The 15325-nt window shown below is 47.2% G+C and overlaps 1 protein-coding gene across 1 annotated transcript; it reads left to right on the forward strand.

Moving 5' to 3' along the window:
• Nucleotides 1-2148: 2148 nt before the first annotated feature.
• Nucleotides 2149-4279, forward strand: LOC136458204 (uncharacterized). Its single transcript, XM_066458186.1, has one exon. It carries the CDS (start codon nucleotides 2292-2294, stop codon nucleotides 3885-3887), a length of 1596 nt encoding a protein of 531 aa, XP_066314283.1. The 5' UTR covers nucleotides 2149-2291; the 3' UTR covers nucleotides 3888-4279.
• Nucleotides 4280-15325: the final 11046 nt, after the last annotated feature.

Here is a 15325-nt window from a genome sequence, read left to right on the forward strand (position 1 = left end):
TGTTCTGGCTAGCCCAAACAAACTAAGGGGGATCATGTGGACCTGATGGGCATGACCTCAAGCGCTGCTCGCTGGGTTACGCGCATGTGGCACAGTGTGATGTGCCCGGCGCGCCGGCGTAGGCAGTGGCTGGCTCTGCTGCCTTTGTCATAACTCCTCGCTGTGCTCCTGTGCACGTGCCAGGGCCTGTGCATGGGGGTCCAGAGGGGTGTGAGTCTATAGAGACTCCACTACCTCCGGTGTCTATCCTAGGGCATTCGCCATAGCACACTCCTAGGACAGAGGGTGGCTAGGTGCCATGACGTCACCGATGCTAGAGCCATCACTTTTGACCTCATCATCGATGAGGTCATGGAAGGAGACGGGCGCGTAACCCGCCATCCCCATGAACTCGGATGTGAGAGGGGGCGGTGTCAGCATCCTTTGAAGCCCCCATGCGCACACGTCCATGGGGGACACGAAGTCGTAGAGGTACCGATTGCATGGCGATCATGGTGGAGACAATGGGGTCCCTCTAGAGAGTTGGCAGAACATGTTAAATAGTGAGTAAAGAACAATATGTACATCACTCACCGTGGGGTTTGAGCCCAGCGTGGGCTCAAGGCGAAACGCGGGTGTCTCGATGTTGAGGCCGTCGAGTGGCTCAAGGCCGGTGGAGGGTGCTCCTCATCGAGCAGGCGTCTTGGTCGGTCGTTCCCAGTCGGCCCCGACTATGTCGGTCGGGAAGGAGAGGCGAGCAAAGGTCCGACATATCCCCGGTCGGAGGAATGGGGTCAGAGTCGGACTATGGTCCCACCATGCCCAGGCCTTTCGGTTGGGGCTCCGCCCCAGGTCTCTTGGCCGGAGGTGCCGGTTGGGGACTGGATCGTGGTCTCGGCCTATCATTGTGTATCTGGGCCGGTCCAGACGCGCGCTATCGCTGCACTGCATGCTGGGCCAAGTATTGCAGAAAAGCGGGTCCATTGGGGACCTCGGATTTATGAACCCAACACCATGAGACAGAGAAGCGTAGAAGGACTACTGCCACATAGCAGAAAAGCACGCAGAGTTGGAGAGCCTCAAGTGGGGGCGGGGTTTTCCCCTGATAAGGAAGTAGATATGTACATGCTACGCTTTTGTCTCATGTTTTTTGTTGCATTAATCCGTAGCCATCATGAATGACACACTAAACCAACTGTCGAGCTAGAGCTAAAATTAATGGTCCAATCCATTCAAGTAAATAGGGCAGTATTGATTCTTACAAAATAGTAGCAAAAAGTGATAGTGGTTCAAAACACCTACTGTAACTTCATCATATTACACAAAGCATCCGTAAGGTGAGTGTATTCTCGTCGAATAAGCACGCCGTTTCCGCCAAAGAAAATAATATACATTCTTAATAATCAATTGTCGATCGGAGCGTCAAGCTTATCTAGCTTGAGGTAGTAGGAAACTTCACATAACCATGATGTGAACCGCCAAGCCCGTGAAGTTATATCATGAACATTATGCCTGTCTCATCTAGGTACATAGACAATGAGTTCACTGCCACAACCTACAAAAATTTGGCAAAAGTCAAAATTATGCATTGAGTTTTTTTTTTTTTTGGTCAGCCCAGATGTAGGAGTCCGGAGGGAAGATTTCATATTCATCATGGTATCAAAAGACGTTGAGACAGATGTGATAGCGAACAGCGGGTACAACTTGTGAAACAACCGTAGCATGGTTGACAAGGTCAACGTGACTGTCACTTGCAGGTTGACCACTGCATGAAAAATCGCCACCATCCAACAGTGGGGTCTTTTCTGTAATCGCGTCCTCAAAAGAAACTGAGAGATGGAGAAAAATGAAAAACAGTGGGTTCCGGTCCGGTAAAACCAAAACCAGGGGCAGCCGGCAGCCCACTCCGGGCAGCTGTTTCGCTCGCAGTCCAGTAGTCCTCCACAGGCGGTATCGGATCTTGTGTGCACACCTGACACCCCCAACCAATCGAAACAGTAGCACACGCACGTAGAAGCGGGGAGCGCCGCTGCGCAGGGGATCCCAGGCGGTTTTGCGGGACTGTGGGCCCCCACCGATGTAAACGGTGAGGCGCGGCGGGAGCAAAACCGGGTACCCGTGCCGCTGCCGCGCCCGGAGGCGGTCGCAGCCGCACGGGCGAAACCGGCGGCGATCGCCCACACAGCTCCCCCCATAAAAACCGCACCCACCTCGCTGCCGTTTTCCCACGGCGCATCGTACAACAGCGGCAGCACGAGCGAGAGTGACAAGTGGTTTCTAGACCTGGTAGGGTTGAGCTTGGCGGTTTGCCGATGGAGAGGGGCGACGGGGGAGGAGGGATGGCGCCGCGGGGCGGCGGGGTGGGGTCGGCGGCAATGCTGGGGCTGGACATGCACCTGGCCCCGCAGCAGATGCACCCGGCCGCTGCGTTCCAGCACCAGCAGCAGGGTGCGTTCCAGCTGGAGCAGCCGGCGCCGTTGGCGGTGGCGGTGAGGCAGCAGCAGGCGCCGCCGTCGTTCTCGCCCTACTCCAACACGTCGTCGTCCAGGGGCGTGGTGAGCGCGGTGGCGGTGGGGCACGACGACGACATGGTGGGCAACAACGGCAGCGGCGGGAAGGGAGGAGTGGTGGTGCCGCAGCAGCTGGCGTCGGCGGCGTGCCCGTGGACGAGGATGAAATGGACGGACGCCATGGTGCGCCTGCTCATCGGGGTGGTGTACAGCGTCGGGGACGACGGGGAGGGAGTGGCGACGGCTGGCGGCGCGGGGGCAGGCAAGGCGGGCAGGGCGGGCTCGTCGGGCCACGGCCACGCGGCGGCGGCGCAGCAGCAGAAGAAGGGCAAGTGGAAGTCGGTGTCGCACGCCATGATGGACAAGGGCTTCGCGGTGTCGCCGCAGCAGTGCGAGGACAAGTTCAACGACCTCAACAAGCGGTACAAGCGCGTGGTCGACCTGCTGGGCCGCGGCCGCGCCTGCCGCGTGGTCGAGAACCACGCGCTGATCGACACCCTCGACGACCTCACGCCCAAGGCCAAGGACGAGGCGCGCAAGCTGCTCAGCTCCAAGCACCTCTTCTTCCGCGAGATGTGCACCTACCACAACAACCTGCCGCCGCACGCCGCCTGCCTCCACCACCCGCCGCCGGCGCCCGTGGCCGCCGCAGCCTCGTCCGCCGCTCGCCACGCCTACGCGCAGCTGCAGGCGGCGGCCCCGTCCCCGCCGGGGATGAAGGACTCCTCCGCCGACGTCGCGGACGACGAGGACGACGACAGCGACGACGCCGTGAGCGACAACGGGGACGAGGACGAGGACGGCTACGACGAGGAGGAGGACGGCGGCCACATGTACCACAGCAACAACCGCCCCAGTCGTCGTCAGCACAGCGGCGGCGGGCGCAGCAAGCGCGGGCGTGGAGAGAATGGCGCCGCGGCCGAGGACCTCGACGACGAGGCGGAAGGCGGTGGTGGGAGACGCGCGAGGTGGAGGGCGGCGGCGCGGGTGGCACCCGACCCATCGGCGATGCTGCGGCAGGTGAAGAGCGAGCTCGCGTCCGCGACCATGGACCCGCAGCAGGCCCGAAGCTGGGTGCGCCGCCGCGCGGTGGAGGTGGAGGAGCAGCAGATCCGCCTGGACTCCCACGCGTGCTACCTGGATGGGCAGCGGCTGAAATGGGAGCGGTTCCGCGGCGACAAGGAGCGCGACATGGAACGCGCGCGCCTGCAGAACGACCGCCTCCGCATGGAGAGCCGGCGCTTGCTGCTCATGCTTCGCCACAAGGACATCGAGCTCGACATGGCCGAGGCAAACTCTTCCTCCATCGACCACCAACCCGGCGCGTCGCCGCTCGCAGCACACCAGCAGCCGATCGGGTCCAGCCCCTGCCCGTCCACCGCCGGCCACCCAAACTAGCTGCCGTGCGTGCCTTTCCATTCCATTACCGGTGGCAGTCAGTCAGTACTCAGTAGCTGTTCTTTTATAAAAATGAAAACTTTAGTTCTATTATATCATTAGTAGTAAACTTTATTTCTATTATCAGCTGTTCGTTTACTCGTATACGATCGTGGATTATAAGTTGGAATAATATTTTTCTCTCACACCAAATCTGTTAGAGTAAATATACGACGAAATAAATAGGTTGTATATCATCAGTAGCAGTAGTTGTCTAGGACAAAAGGACAGTAGTGCTCAAGTTTCAGGGGTTTTTTTTTTATCGTAGTCTATCAACTGTTGGCTTGTTTGTTTCAGCTAGACTTATTCAATCCGCTAACAGTGTTTTTCTGTCGCAACAAATCATCACCGACCAATCCCCGCATGTCAGGGTTTCCGTGTAGCATGTTCATAGTAGTATGTGCAATGTGTGCATGTACGGAATACTCAGTTGAAATGATCGATGTTTCTGTTTGCTGTACTTGTTTGTTCCCCGTTGCCCGATTTGCCTTTGCCCTGTGGGGACGATGGTGGTCAACTGCACGCACAGAAACTGAGAAACGTTGCCTCTAGCTGTGAGACAGCAACAAGGGGCAGGCCGACAGGCTGACAATCGCGAACCTTTACATCGAAAGTCACGGCCTCACGGGCATGTATGGCCATATGGGCGCGTACCTGCAAGGCGCTGTAGAGGATAGAAGAGGCTCGAGCTGAGCTCCCAGCGTAGCGCCGGCGAGCAATGGGCCTGTTTCCAGCAGAAGCAGCAGCGGCTCAGGCACCATCCTCCAATGGCAGCTCTGCGAGGTTGATAGGAAAAGACAAAAGAGTCTTAGATAGGATTACTTTTTATTTGACAGTATTTAACATTCGAATCATGATTTTGAGAAACAGATATATTTTTTAAATCCAACTTTAAATATATTCCTAAAAAGTTGAGTCTATAATATAATGCCGATTTTTGATAAATCTATTAAATTTGTGTAAACTTGAGTCCACAGATTATGCCGATCTCACTCCAACTTAATTTTAGACATTATACTCCAAATTAAATTACTTAACATAGCACTGTATATAGAAAATGATATCAAATTATTAAACTGATAGACCATAATTACTCCTACTCAAAGATATTACTCAAATTTATATGTTGATTTTTTTTACATTTGGAGTAGGATTCTATGAGATCCTTACCTCATAGATCATGCTACACTATACCATAGCATTACAAGACCTTCCGCAATGTACGAGTAGCGCTAGGGAAAAAAAAATTGGACCCACCTTAAATAGTGGGCACCGAATTTTGAACCAAGCCATCTATACTGGTTGGGACCCACCAAAAATAAAGTAAGGTCACTGTTCTCCTTTTCCACCTTACTGGTTCTCTTTTGGCTGAACTGAAGAGAAGCAATAACCAATATTTTTTTTACTGTTTGGGCATCGGTGCATGTAGTTGTCTTGCTCTCAAATTTTTAAGCATCGCTAGAAACGGGCATCAGCCTCTGCCGTGTGTCACTGTGGAGGGCCTAAGATGCACGATGTGCGATCCACATTGTTTCGGCTATCTAAAGACGTGGGATTCTATGTCTTAGGATTGGGATCCTAACACTCTTTCTTGCAAAAACTAGTAGGTAAGGGCATTGTTACCAGGGTGCCCAACTGTCAACTCTTCTGTACTTATTCAGGCTATCAGGTATTCAGGTACATGGAGAGACATGCGTTGATACTGAGTTGGATCTTGGATCAGCACCAACTAGAGCTAGAGTGCCCGAGGTCACACACGACCATGCACATCAGCATTACGATAAAGGGCCACGTCCCTTTAGAATTTATCAATTAGAAAATGGATGAACAACAAGGCCTTGTTTTGATAGAAAATTGGGCTTGTTTGATCCTAGGGTCTAAAATTTAGTTGACTAAAGTTAACAACTAAAACTTACACCATTTTAGCTCACTCGTATGGTCTAAATTTTTGTGAGGTTAGCTAAACTTTAGACAACACTTTAGACTATCTGATTGGAGCCTCAAGAGCTAAAAACAGGGTCTAACTAATTTTCCACCCTAATTCCTCCCAAGCTATGTTGATTTGGATGGGTTAGAGTGCATCTAAACAAGCCCTGAGGGGGAAATAGAATGTAACATACCGCTATTTAACTAGAGACCCTAAAATTAAGTTATGACATTTAACATTTTGATTTTTTCTCTTATATATAATATACTCTTGTACAAATAGATGGTTAGGTTTTGCCTATACACGTTGCTACGAATGACGTGTTTATTTATGATTCCACGTTGGACATGACAATTGACAAAAGGTGTCCAACATGCATGTAACAAGAGGCGTTTCTTCCTTTCACATTTTTTCTATGCAACTAGATATCATTCTTTGTTTCACGATATCATCCGTGAGACTAAAACTTCCCTTTCACATTCTCCATCTCGACATGCTAAGCTCGCCTACAATACTGCTCTCACAAAAGGATATAAAATCATACCATCATCATTGAACCTACATATCCAACTACTTATCTATGTTATCCATATAAACCTAATCTTTGGCGCTTCTTCCTTGGGCGCACGGATGGAGAGGACTAGGCCATAGCAACCTTGAGCCACTATTCTCTCTTGGCATGTACGCGTTAAGTAACTTATAAAGAATTTGTTTCTTTTGGAGGTGATGCCTCCTAGAAGACTAGGTGTTTCTAGTGAGCACTAAGGCTTATGGAGTGTCATGGAGCAGTTTGTGAAGGTTGTGATCTTGCCTCCACAAGGGAAAAGATCATCTAGTGTATTCAAGGAAAGTGGTTGAAAGAGACTTGGGTAGTGCTCGACCTTTGGCGATCATTCATGGCCTCCTCAATCGAAACGTAGGGTCCAAGTAGTGGGCCTGAACATCACGAAACAAATCTTCATGACTTTGGTTGGTTTACCTCACTATTGCATTTTTATCAGTTATTTGAGCTTTTGTGTCAATCTTCTTGATGGTACTTGTTTGTAAGTGCAAGGGATTCATGAACATGTCAAGGAACATCTAAAGAAAGCAAACACACCAGATTTGGTTCATGATAGAAGTGGTTTGGGAGAGTTCTATTATTATTTGAAGGGTTTCTAGTAAAACTGACTGGGTGGTTTTTGCAGTTTCTATGCAAATTAGTTTTAATTGTAGATTTGCAAAAATCACAAGAATTGGATGCATCCTATCATCAAAATCGGTAGGAAAACAAATAGAGTAGTTGATAATCTTGCAAACAAAGAAAGGTTGGCTTCTATTCCTATCTCTTGCTTGTTCTCTCGTGAGTCGGTGCATTCCAACATGTGTACTATCCAAATGGCTCTAGAGAGCTTTCAATGGTGCATTCTATGCCTTTAAGCAATTAATGAATTTTACCCCTTCAAAAATAAAGGTCGTTTCTTTGCTTCATGTTGTTCATTTTCATGCAATTATATATTGTTTCCTTATTTCACATTGTCATTCATAAGACTAAATCTTTATTCTACCATTCTCTATTTACATGTGATACATTGCCACCAAGGCTACCCTCACAAAGATAATCTAAAGCCATATATACCAACAACATTAAACTTGCATGTCTAACCATTACTCTCTATTGTCCATCTACATATATCATTAGTGCCTTTTCCTTAGGGCATGAACGAATAGGATTAGGCCATCATGAACTCGAGCTATGAATCACACTAGATATGTGCTAATGCAATAGCATTGCGGCAGATTAGTTACACGATGATCACCCTAATAGGTGGCTAGTTAGCAGTCGTTAGTGTCTTCAAGTAATGCCCCACCAGCTCACGGGTACGTTGGTCCACTACATAGCCCTTCCCTTAATGGCTTGGCTATGTTGTGGTCGTGCATGTGAATTGATGTCAAAGCCTAAGTAGCAAAGTTGATGCCAATGACGTTGAAACTGCCAACTTCAGTGCAAAGCATCCAAAGTTGCTAAGCCTCACTAATTGTCTACTCATAGCTATGCATCAAATGCCCTTTTGTTTTTTTAAGTGCATGGACAACATTGACATTGAAGCTTCAAGCTCTCCTACACCTACATCATTGACTTCACCATCTACATGTAATCAGTTAAGTGACTAGGCATGAAAAACCATCGTTTAGGTTGTGGTCGCCCACTCCTAATAGGTGAAGTCATGACCTACCTTGTCTTGAGTAGGGCCAGTTTGTGTTATGTGCTAGTGTTGACAAGGTGTCAAACATGTATGTAACAAAGAGTTGGTTTGTTCTTGTTTTATGCTCATGATTTTTCATGCAATTAGATAATGTTTCCTTATTTCATGTTGTCATTCACAAGGTTGGTACTTCCCTTTCATGCTCTCCATCTCCATGTGATATGTCACCTCCAAGGCCGTCCTCACCAGAAGATCTAAACCAGTACAAGCAACATCAAACATGCACTTCTGACTAATACTTGTTATCCATCTACACTCGATCATTAGCATCTCTACCTTGGGCACATGAATGGAGAGGACTAGGTCATCATGATCTCTACCCACTACCTGCTCTTAGCATGTGTTGATCTAATGGCGTATGGTGGAATATGTAACATGGCGAGTACCCTGAGTAGTGGCTAGCCAGCAATAGTTGGTGTCTTCAAGAAGTGTTCCATGTGAGAAATTAGGGGCATGGTTGGACCACTACTCATCCCAGAAGGGAAATCACTTCAAGATGGATCGAGTACAAAGATCTTTAAGTATTTGTTCTTTTGTTTGATACTAGATACAGAAGTGGCAAAGCGATTAGTTTGCTAATGTTCGAGTTGACCTCCGACAACCATCGCAGCTAGTCCTCAAATTTAACGTTGGCAGATGTGGTGTCAGTTTCTTGAGTCCGGCAAAGCTCCTTCTACATCTACGACTCAAGATACCAAATCCTCGAAGACACAAGCCGATTAGATAGTTGAGGGGAGCACCAGTTGAACCATCAAAGTGCAACAATGAGAATCCCTAATGTCTTTATCGTGGCCACATCTCTCTCGAGACCCAACGCCCCCTATGGAGACATCACCTATATTTGCATCGGTAGAAGTATGGTTCACTTCTAGCCAGACCAAGGTGTTCTACTTTGAAAGGTCCTAATGGCTAGAGGGGGGTGGATAGCCTATTAAAATTTCTACAACAACACTAAGCCAAGTGGTTAGATAAATATGAGGCGAAGCGAATGTTGCGCTAGCCTACTAAAAGTGCAAGCCACCTACCAATAATTATAGTCAATTATGATCACTAAGCACTCAAAGGCTAGGTCACTACTCACTACACTAGTGAGCTAGCTAAGAACTAATTACATCTAAGAAGCTAAGCTACACAACTAGTTACAACTAACACAAGCTCTACACAAGGTAAATACACAAAGTAATACAAGGGAGTGGTAGAGGTGATATATTGCCGTGGCAAGTTATCAATCAATGAATACCAAAGAATACCAAGGAGACAAGGATGACACAATGATTTTTCCTTCGAGGTTCACTTACATGCCGGTAAGCTAGTCCCCGTTGTGGTGATTCACACACTTGGAGATTCACACGCTAATAGGCATCACATGCCTAACCCGTAACCGGGTGCCGCACAACCAACACAAGATGAGGATCCACAAGCCACACACAATTCACTAGAGTTGCCTTTGGTGCTTCGCCGGGGAAGGCACAAGAATCCCTCATAATTACAATGATTGGAGCCGGAGACAATCACTTTCCTCCGCTCGATGATCCACCAATCACCGGGCCGTCTAGGTGTTGGCAAACACCAAGAGTAACAAGATCTCCAGTAGCCCAACTCGCCCAACTAGTGCCACAAGATGCTAGAACACTAAGCAATGCACTAGAGGCTCTCCAATATCACTTAAGATGATGAAATCAAGTGTGCAAGTGAGTGGAGTGGTGTGCTCAGCTCCCAAAGGGTGTACACAGGTGTGAGAAGTGCCAAGAGAGTGGTCAAGGCTAGCCCCACCTATATTTATAAGCCCACAAGTAAATATAGCCGTTACCCCTTTGGAGCAACTTCTGTGAGGTCACCGGACATGGCGGTGGTGGCGCCGCCCTAGGGGTGGCGGTGCCCCTCCAACGGTCACCAACAACTAGTTTGACTAGCCATTGTGGCACTAGACATAGTGGTGGTGGCACCACCCTAGCAGGGAGGGCGGTGACCAAGCCACCCGAGACCCGCTCTCTGGAAAAAAGTAGTGGTGGCACTGGACAAGGGTGGCGATGGCACTGGTTTTCCCTGCTCTCTGGATAAAAGTGGCGGTTCCATCAGATAGGGTGGCGGCGCCCCTCGGTGGTGCACCAACCTCACCATGGTGGTGAACACCGATCACGGCGGTGGCCACCTCCTCACTTCGCTTCTCGGCCGAGTCTTCGTGGGCACCGCCCTAGGGGTGGCAGTGCCACCGAACAAGCAATGGTGTGCCAACCCAACACCTACCTCTCGGCCTTGTCCAGCTGGTCACCACCCTAGGGGTGGCAGTGCTATGACAGAATCACCCAATTTATACAAGATCAAGTATGGTTGTCCCCGCTAACACGTTGACACACCCATACTTTCACTCATATAAACCCGGTAGTCCGCCGAGTGTCTCGAAAGACCTCGGTAAATCAACATCACAACCAAGATCGCGTGATTAAGCAAATACACATCACATACATCGAGTTGCAGCGGAAATAATATTACAAAGGGGTTAACAAATAATAGTACAAGTTTAGGTTTCAAAACTGATTAGTGAAAACAACATAGCTTTCAAATGATTACATTAATATAAGTTCCAAATATATGGCTAGCATAGTGACATCATCTGACAAAAGCATATAGATGAGAAGTAAGTATAGAATCACCGAGCCCACCGGTGGTTAGCCACCATCATCAACAGGTCGAGAACATCACCTGCAACAAGGTGGGATAAACCCTGAGTACTCGAATATACTCAGCCAGACTTACCCGTCGGAAACAAAAATAAATGACACCAAGGATCATGCAAGGCTTTCTTTAGTGGGCTAGCTGACTTGTTTACGAAAAGCATAAGCTATCATGAAGAAACCATTTTAAGTACTTTGCATCATCTTTATTATGACCTATCTATCTAGGTAAGCACCTGTACTATAGCAATCACTTGATTAACCAATAACATCCAGTTACCAATTTAGATTTAGCATATCCCATACCATCCAGATAACCATCATTGTTCCATAATAATTACTACGATGTAGTAACTCGAGTCAAGTGCTCACTATCTAGGAGCGATGGCGATTCGAATCGATTCCTAACCAGCTGGTGATTTATTCCTTACACAAACCTCACTCACCCGCTAAAGTGAGATATTGATCACCGAGTCAACTATCCAGGAATCTCGAGTTTGCCAGGAACCACATGTACCCGGGGGCCGACCGACTGCACTTTGGTCTTATCATCTCGCCCCCGTGTCCTACCACACCTGCTCCGGCACAGTGCGCTGCGGGCAATCTACTCGGCCCAAATAATCTCCCAGCTTCGCGGTCGGAAGGTACTTTATCCAGCCAGCTAAATGTAAGGCATGCGTTCAACATGACTCGAGGCTCAACAACGGTCGGTCCTTAATTGACACAGACGGAAACTAATAGCACCCCAGAACCCTGTCTGGTTGCCTCCAACTTTTTCCGTCCGGTCTCCAATTATCCATCACACATGGTTAATTCCATGATATCATTCTTTCCATAGCTAAATTCTTCCAGTAACCACCTATAATGTAGGTGACCGGATATCACCGATCGCTACCAGTCTAAGCAAGGCTAAGCAGTTATTCGATCCTGACCTAACCGGGTAAAAGGTAATAAGGTAGGCAAGGATAGTAATAAATACATCAACGGTTTCAATCAACTCCTACAACTTAATGCAACAATATATAAACTCATATATATAGAAAGAATTGCTTTTATAAATTAGGAGACTTATAATGCTCCGGGGCTTGCCTGGGATCCAACACAAGTCAGTTCAGTTAGCTTGCACCATCTTGGTGACATCTCCGGTTCTAGCATTCGCTTAGTCCTTCCATCTTCGGGATAGATCCATCAAACACTGTCTTCGGGTTTGGCTCCATCATCACGTCCTTCACATGGTTCATCTAGCGTACCTAGATGAGATGCAATATGTAAGTGCATAAATATGAAGAATAGTACCATGAGACATATCACAAAATAGCAAGCAAGACAAGCATAGTTTACACTAACACACTTAAGTACTTTGCGATGCTTAACTTAAACATCACACAATCAATCATGCTAAGATGGCAAAGAAGATGACAACACCAATCATGACACAAGTTTCCCAAGATCTCAAGTGCTCTAACTCAGTCATCATTCAAGGCATACGTCACACTTAACAATATACAAGCAAGCACTATAATTGGAATCTGCCAATTTCTGGACATGCAAACAGCAGCTACAAGATTTAGCTATAACTAGAGTTACACAAATCCAAATGATTTGAAAGAAGACATTATGGAAAGATTATGAAATTTTCTACAATTCATTTGTAATCATCTTAGCATGATTCTCAAGTTAACTAAGTTAAATATATCCATTTACAGAAACTGGTCCACAATTGACAGAAAGCAGCCATTTCTGAAACCCAACTTTAAACAGCTGTAACTCTTAAACTACTTGGCCAAATGAAACCAAATTTTAATAAAAGCTAGATACATGAATTATCTACAACTTTTGTATAAACAAGTTTCACAACAAAGCACATTATCATGAAGAACTTTGCTAAGTTCCCAGATCTATCCATAAACCACATCGGCAAGAAAATAATTATTAACTTATGTTGCAAATACATAATTAGGCAAAACCAACTTTACCAACATGTCACACATGACTAAAGAACACCAGAAAACCTAGTGTCCATGACCAAATAAATTCTTTTAATGCATTTCTTAATTTATTTTAGATAACAAGGTGACTTAATGAACATATACCAAAAGTATACAATAAATTCTACAAAAATTACAGTGGCTCACATATCCTCTCAATAGTCTACTGTACAAATTTCACTCCATTTAAATATGTATAGCAACCTCTATGAAAAAGAAAAGTTGCTAAAGCAAGAAATCATGTGAGAGCAAGATAAACCAATAACTCACTCATATTTCACCCAATACTCATGAAATTTTTACCACACATCAACTATCACATGAGTAGCATGCCACAAAAATTTCACTTCATTTGGAGCCCTAGATCTATAGTTATGAAAAATAACAAATTCAACTAGCATTACAACCTTACTGCACAAATCTATTTTTACCGCAAAATATTTAAACTAAAACATGCCATATTATAGATCCACTGCATAGACAATTTCACAAGGATTCCAAAAAGTCCTCATTTACTATTTTACAAATTTTCTATGATTTACTATGAATTTCCAAAGTTCCTACAAAATAATTACAAACCAGTCCTTATGGCACTATTCACATGAGTCACAATTTTGCAGAAAGGCCCCTGCTCTTCTTCGAATTGCTGTACGAGGTCCCTGACGCGATTTTGAACAGAGGACGCTAGGGAATCGGCCGGTGGCGGCCGGAGAAGGGCCGGCGGCGGCGGGGGAAAGGTGGGGAAGCACCAGGAGGTTGGCGCGCACTCGTAGGTGGCCACAGCTTGCTCCGAGGAGGCCCGACGTGGCCTGGCCACGCACGCCGGCGGCCGGGGCGACGGCGGGAGGCGGTAGCTTACCGGCAGCGGTGCTCCGGTGGCCGATGGCTTGGGCGAGCGTGCTCGCGAGGTGCAGCACGATGAGGCAAAGGCAGTGGTGCACGTGGCTACGGCCGTGGGGGCTTGGAGCGGCGAGGACGCGGCGGCGGCGAGCTCGGCCATGGCGGCCATGGCTGCAGCTCCGAGCGAGAGGGAGAGGCAGCGTGAGAGAGTGCTAGAGGGAGTGAGGGCGAGTGGGAGAGAAGCTCGGCGAGTGCTCTGGTGCTCCACTACGTCGAGCAAGGCATAGGGGCACGTGGCAGCAGGGCAAGCAATGGTGGGGCGTGAACTGCTGCATGGCGACCACGTTGGCGTTCCGTCGAACAGGTGGCAGGCGCTGGAGTGGGCAAGGTTGATGCCGGATTAGGCCAGATCTGGGCCGATTTAGACCTCGGGCCCAAAACAAAGTTTGAAGCCCGCGAGCTGCTCTACATTTTTCATTTAGAGACCAAGGTCATTAGAGCTCTTCAACAGCGGGTAATTAAGCCACAAACTGTCAGTGTTAGTGCCTTGATAATGGTCACGGAAATTCACTTTCGGAAGTCAAAACTCGGTCAAACTCAGTGCAACTTTTTGCATGCTCTTCTCCATAGTATAACCTTCAACTTTTATTTTTGGACCAACTCAAGTTGCTTAACGAATTTTGGAGAACGCGGAATGCCAACGTCGTTGCTTAGCGAAACTCCAGACTTAGAATATTTCTAAGTGCTGAAAACAACAGCAAATCCGATCTTGTGACCTCGATTTGACTTACTTTCAAGCTGATCTAGCTCTTAGTCCAAAAACAAAGTTTTTTCTACAACTTTCATCTAAGGTCCAACCTCAAAACTGGTATAGAACCTGCTGTTCTACTTTGACCAAAGTAGGATCACGATGAAGCTTAAATTATCCTTTTTGATCCATTGGAGCATTTTCTTGGCATTTGCCCAACATGAACCTTTCATGACTTTTGTTGTAGAGTTCATCTAGAGTCATTTTGGCAAGGTTGCAAGGTTTGGTTGACATCTCATGTTCTCATTCACTTAATAGTGCAATTCAAGCACTTAGTAAAATCATTCCAGCAAGGATATAACTTATCATTTCATGTGACTTTTTGATTCTAAACTTCATGAAACTTTTCGAGTGTCCAATATAGATGGGTATTGATGTGAGACACATGAAGATATCCCAATCACACCACCCAAGCATATATCTTGAAAAGGGGTCTATAGGCGAGCAAAGGTGCAATATCCAAGTTTAGGTTGGGGCTCGTTTCTATAGGTTTGACCTTGACATCTTCATCATCACTTAATCATGCCATGTTTGAGCTCAAACCCATTGCTTAACTAGTGGCAAACACCTGGGGTGTTACAGCGGTGCCCCGAGAGGCAGCACCTCATCCCCTTCTTCGCCTCCTTTGCTTCCTTTGCAAATGTGCCAACACCACAAGTGTTTCACCATCATGTGCAAGCGTGTTAGCATTGTCACAATCATTTATCAAAGGTTAATCACTTCTCAACGATTGTGCACTAGGCCTAAAATGCAAATGCATGTTTTCCAACACCTAGTGGCACTAGATGATTGAGTTGTTCGATAAGAGCTCCCATCTTAATAGTATGACCATCTATCCTAAATGTGATCACACTTTATATAGTGTCTTGATCACCAAAACAAAATGGCCCTATTGGCGGTCCTTAACTACTATCT

Source organism: Miscanthus floridulus, chromosome 6 (assembly GCF_019320115.1).
Source record: "Miscanthus floridulus cultivar M001 chromosome 6, ASM1932011v1, whole genome shotgun sequence".
NCBI classification, from domain to species: Eukaryota; Viridiplantae; Streptophyta; class Magnoliopsida; order Poales; family Poaceae; genus Miscanthus; species Miscanthus floridulus.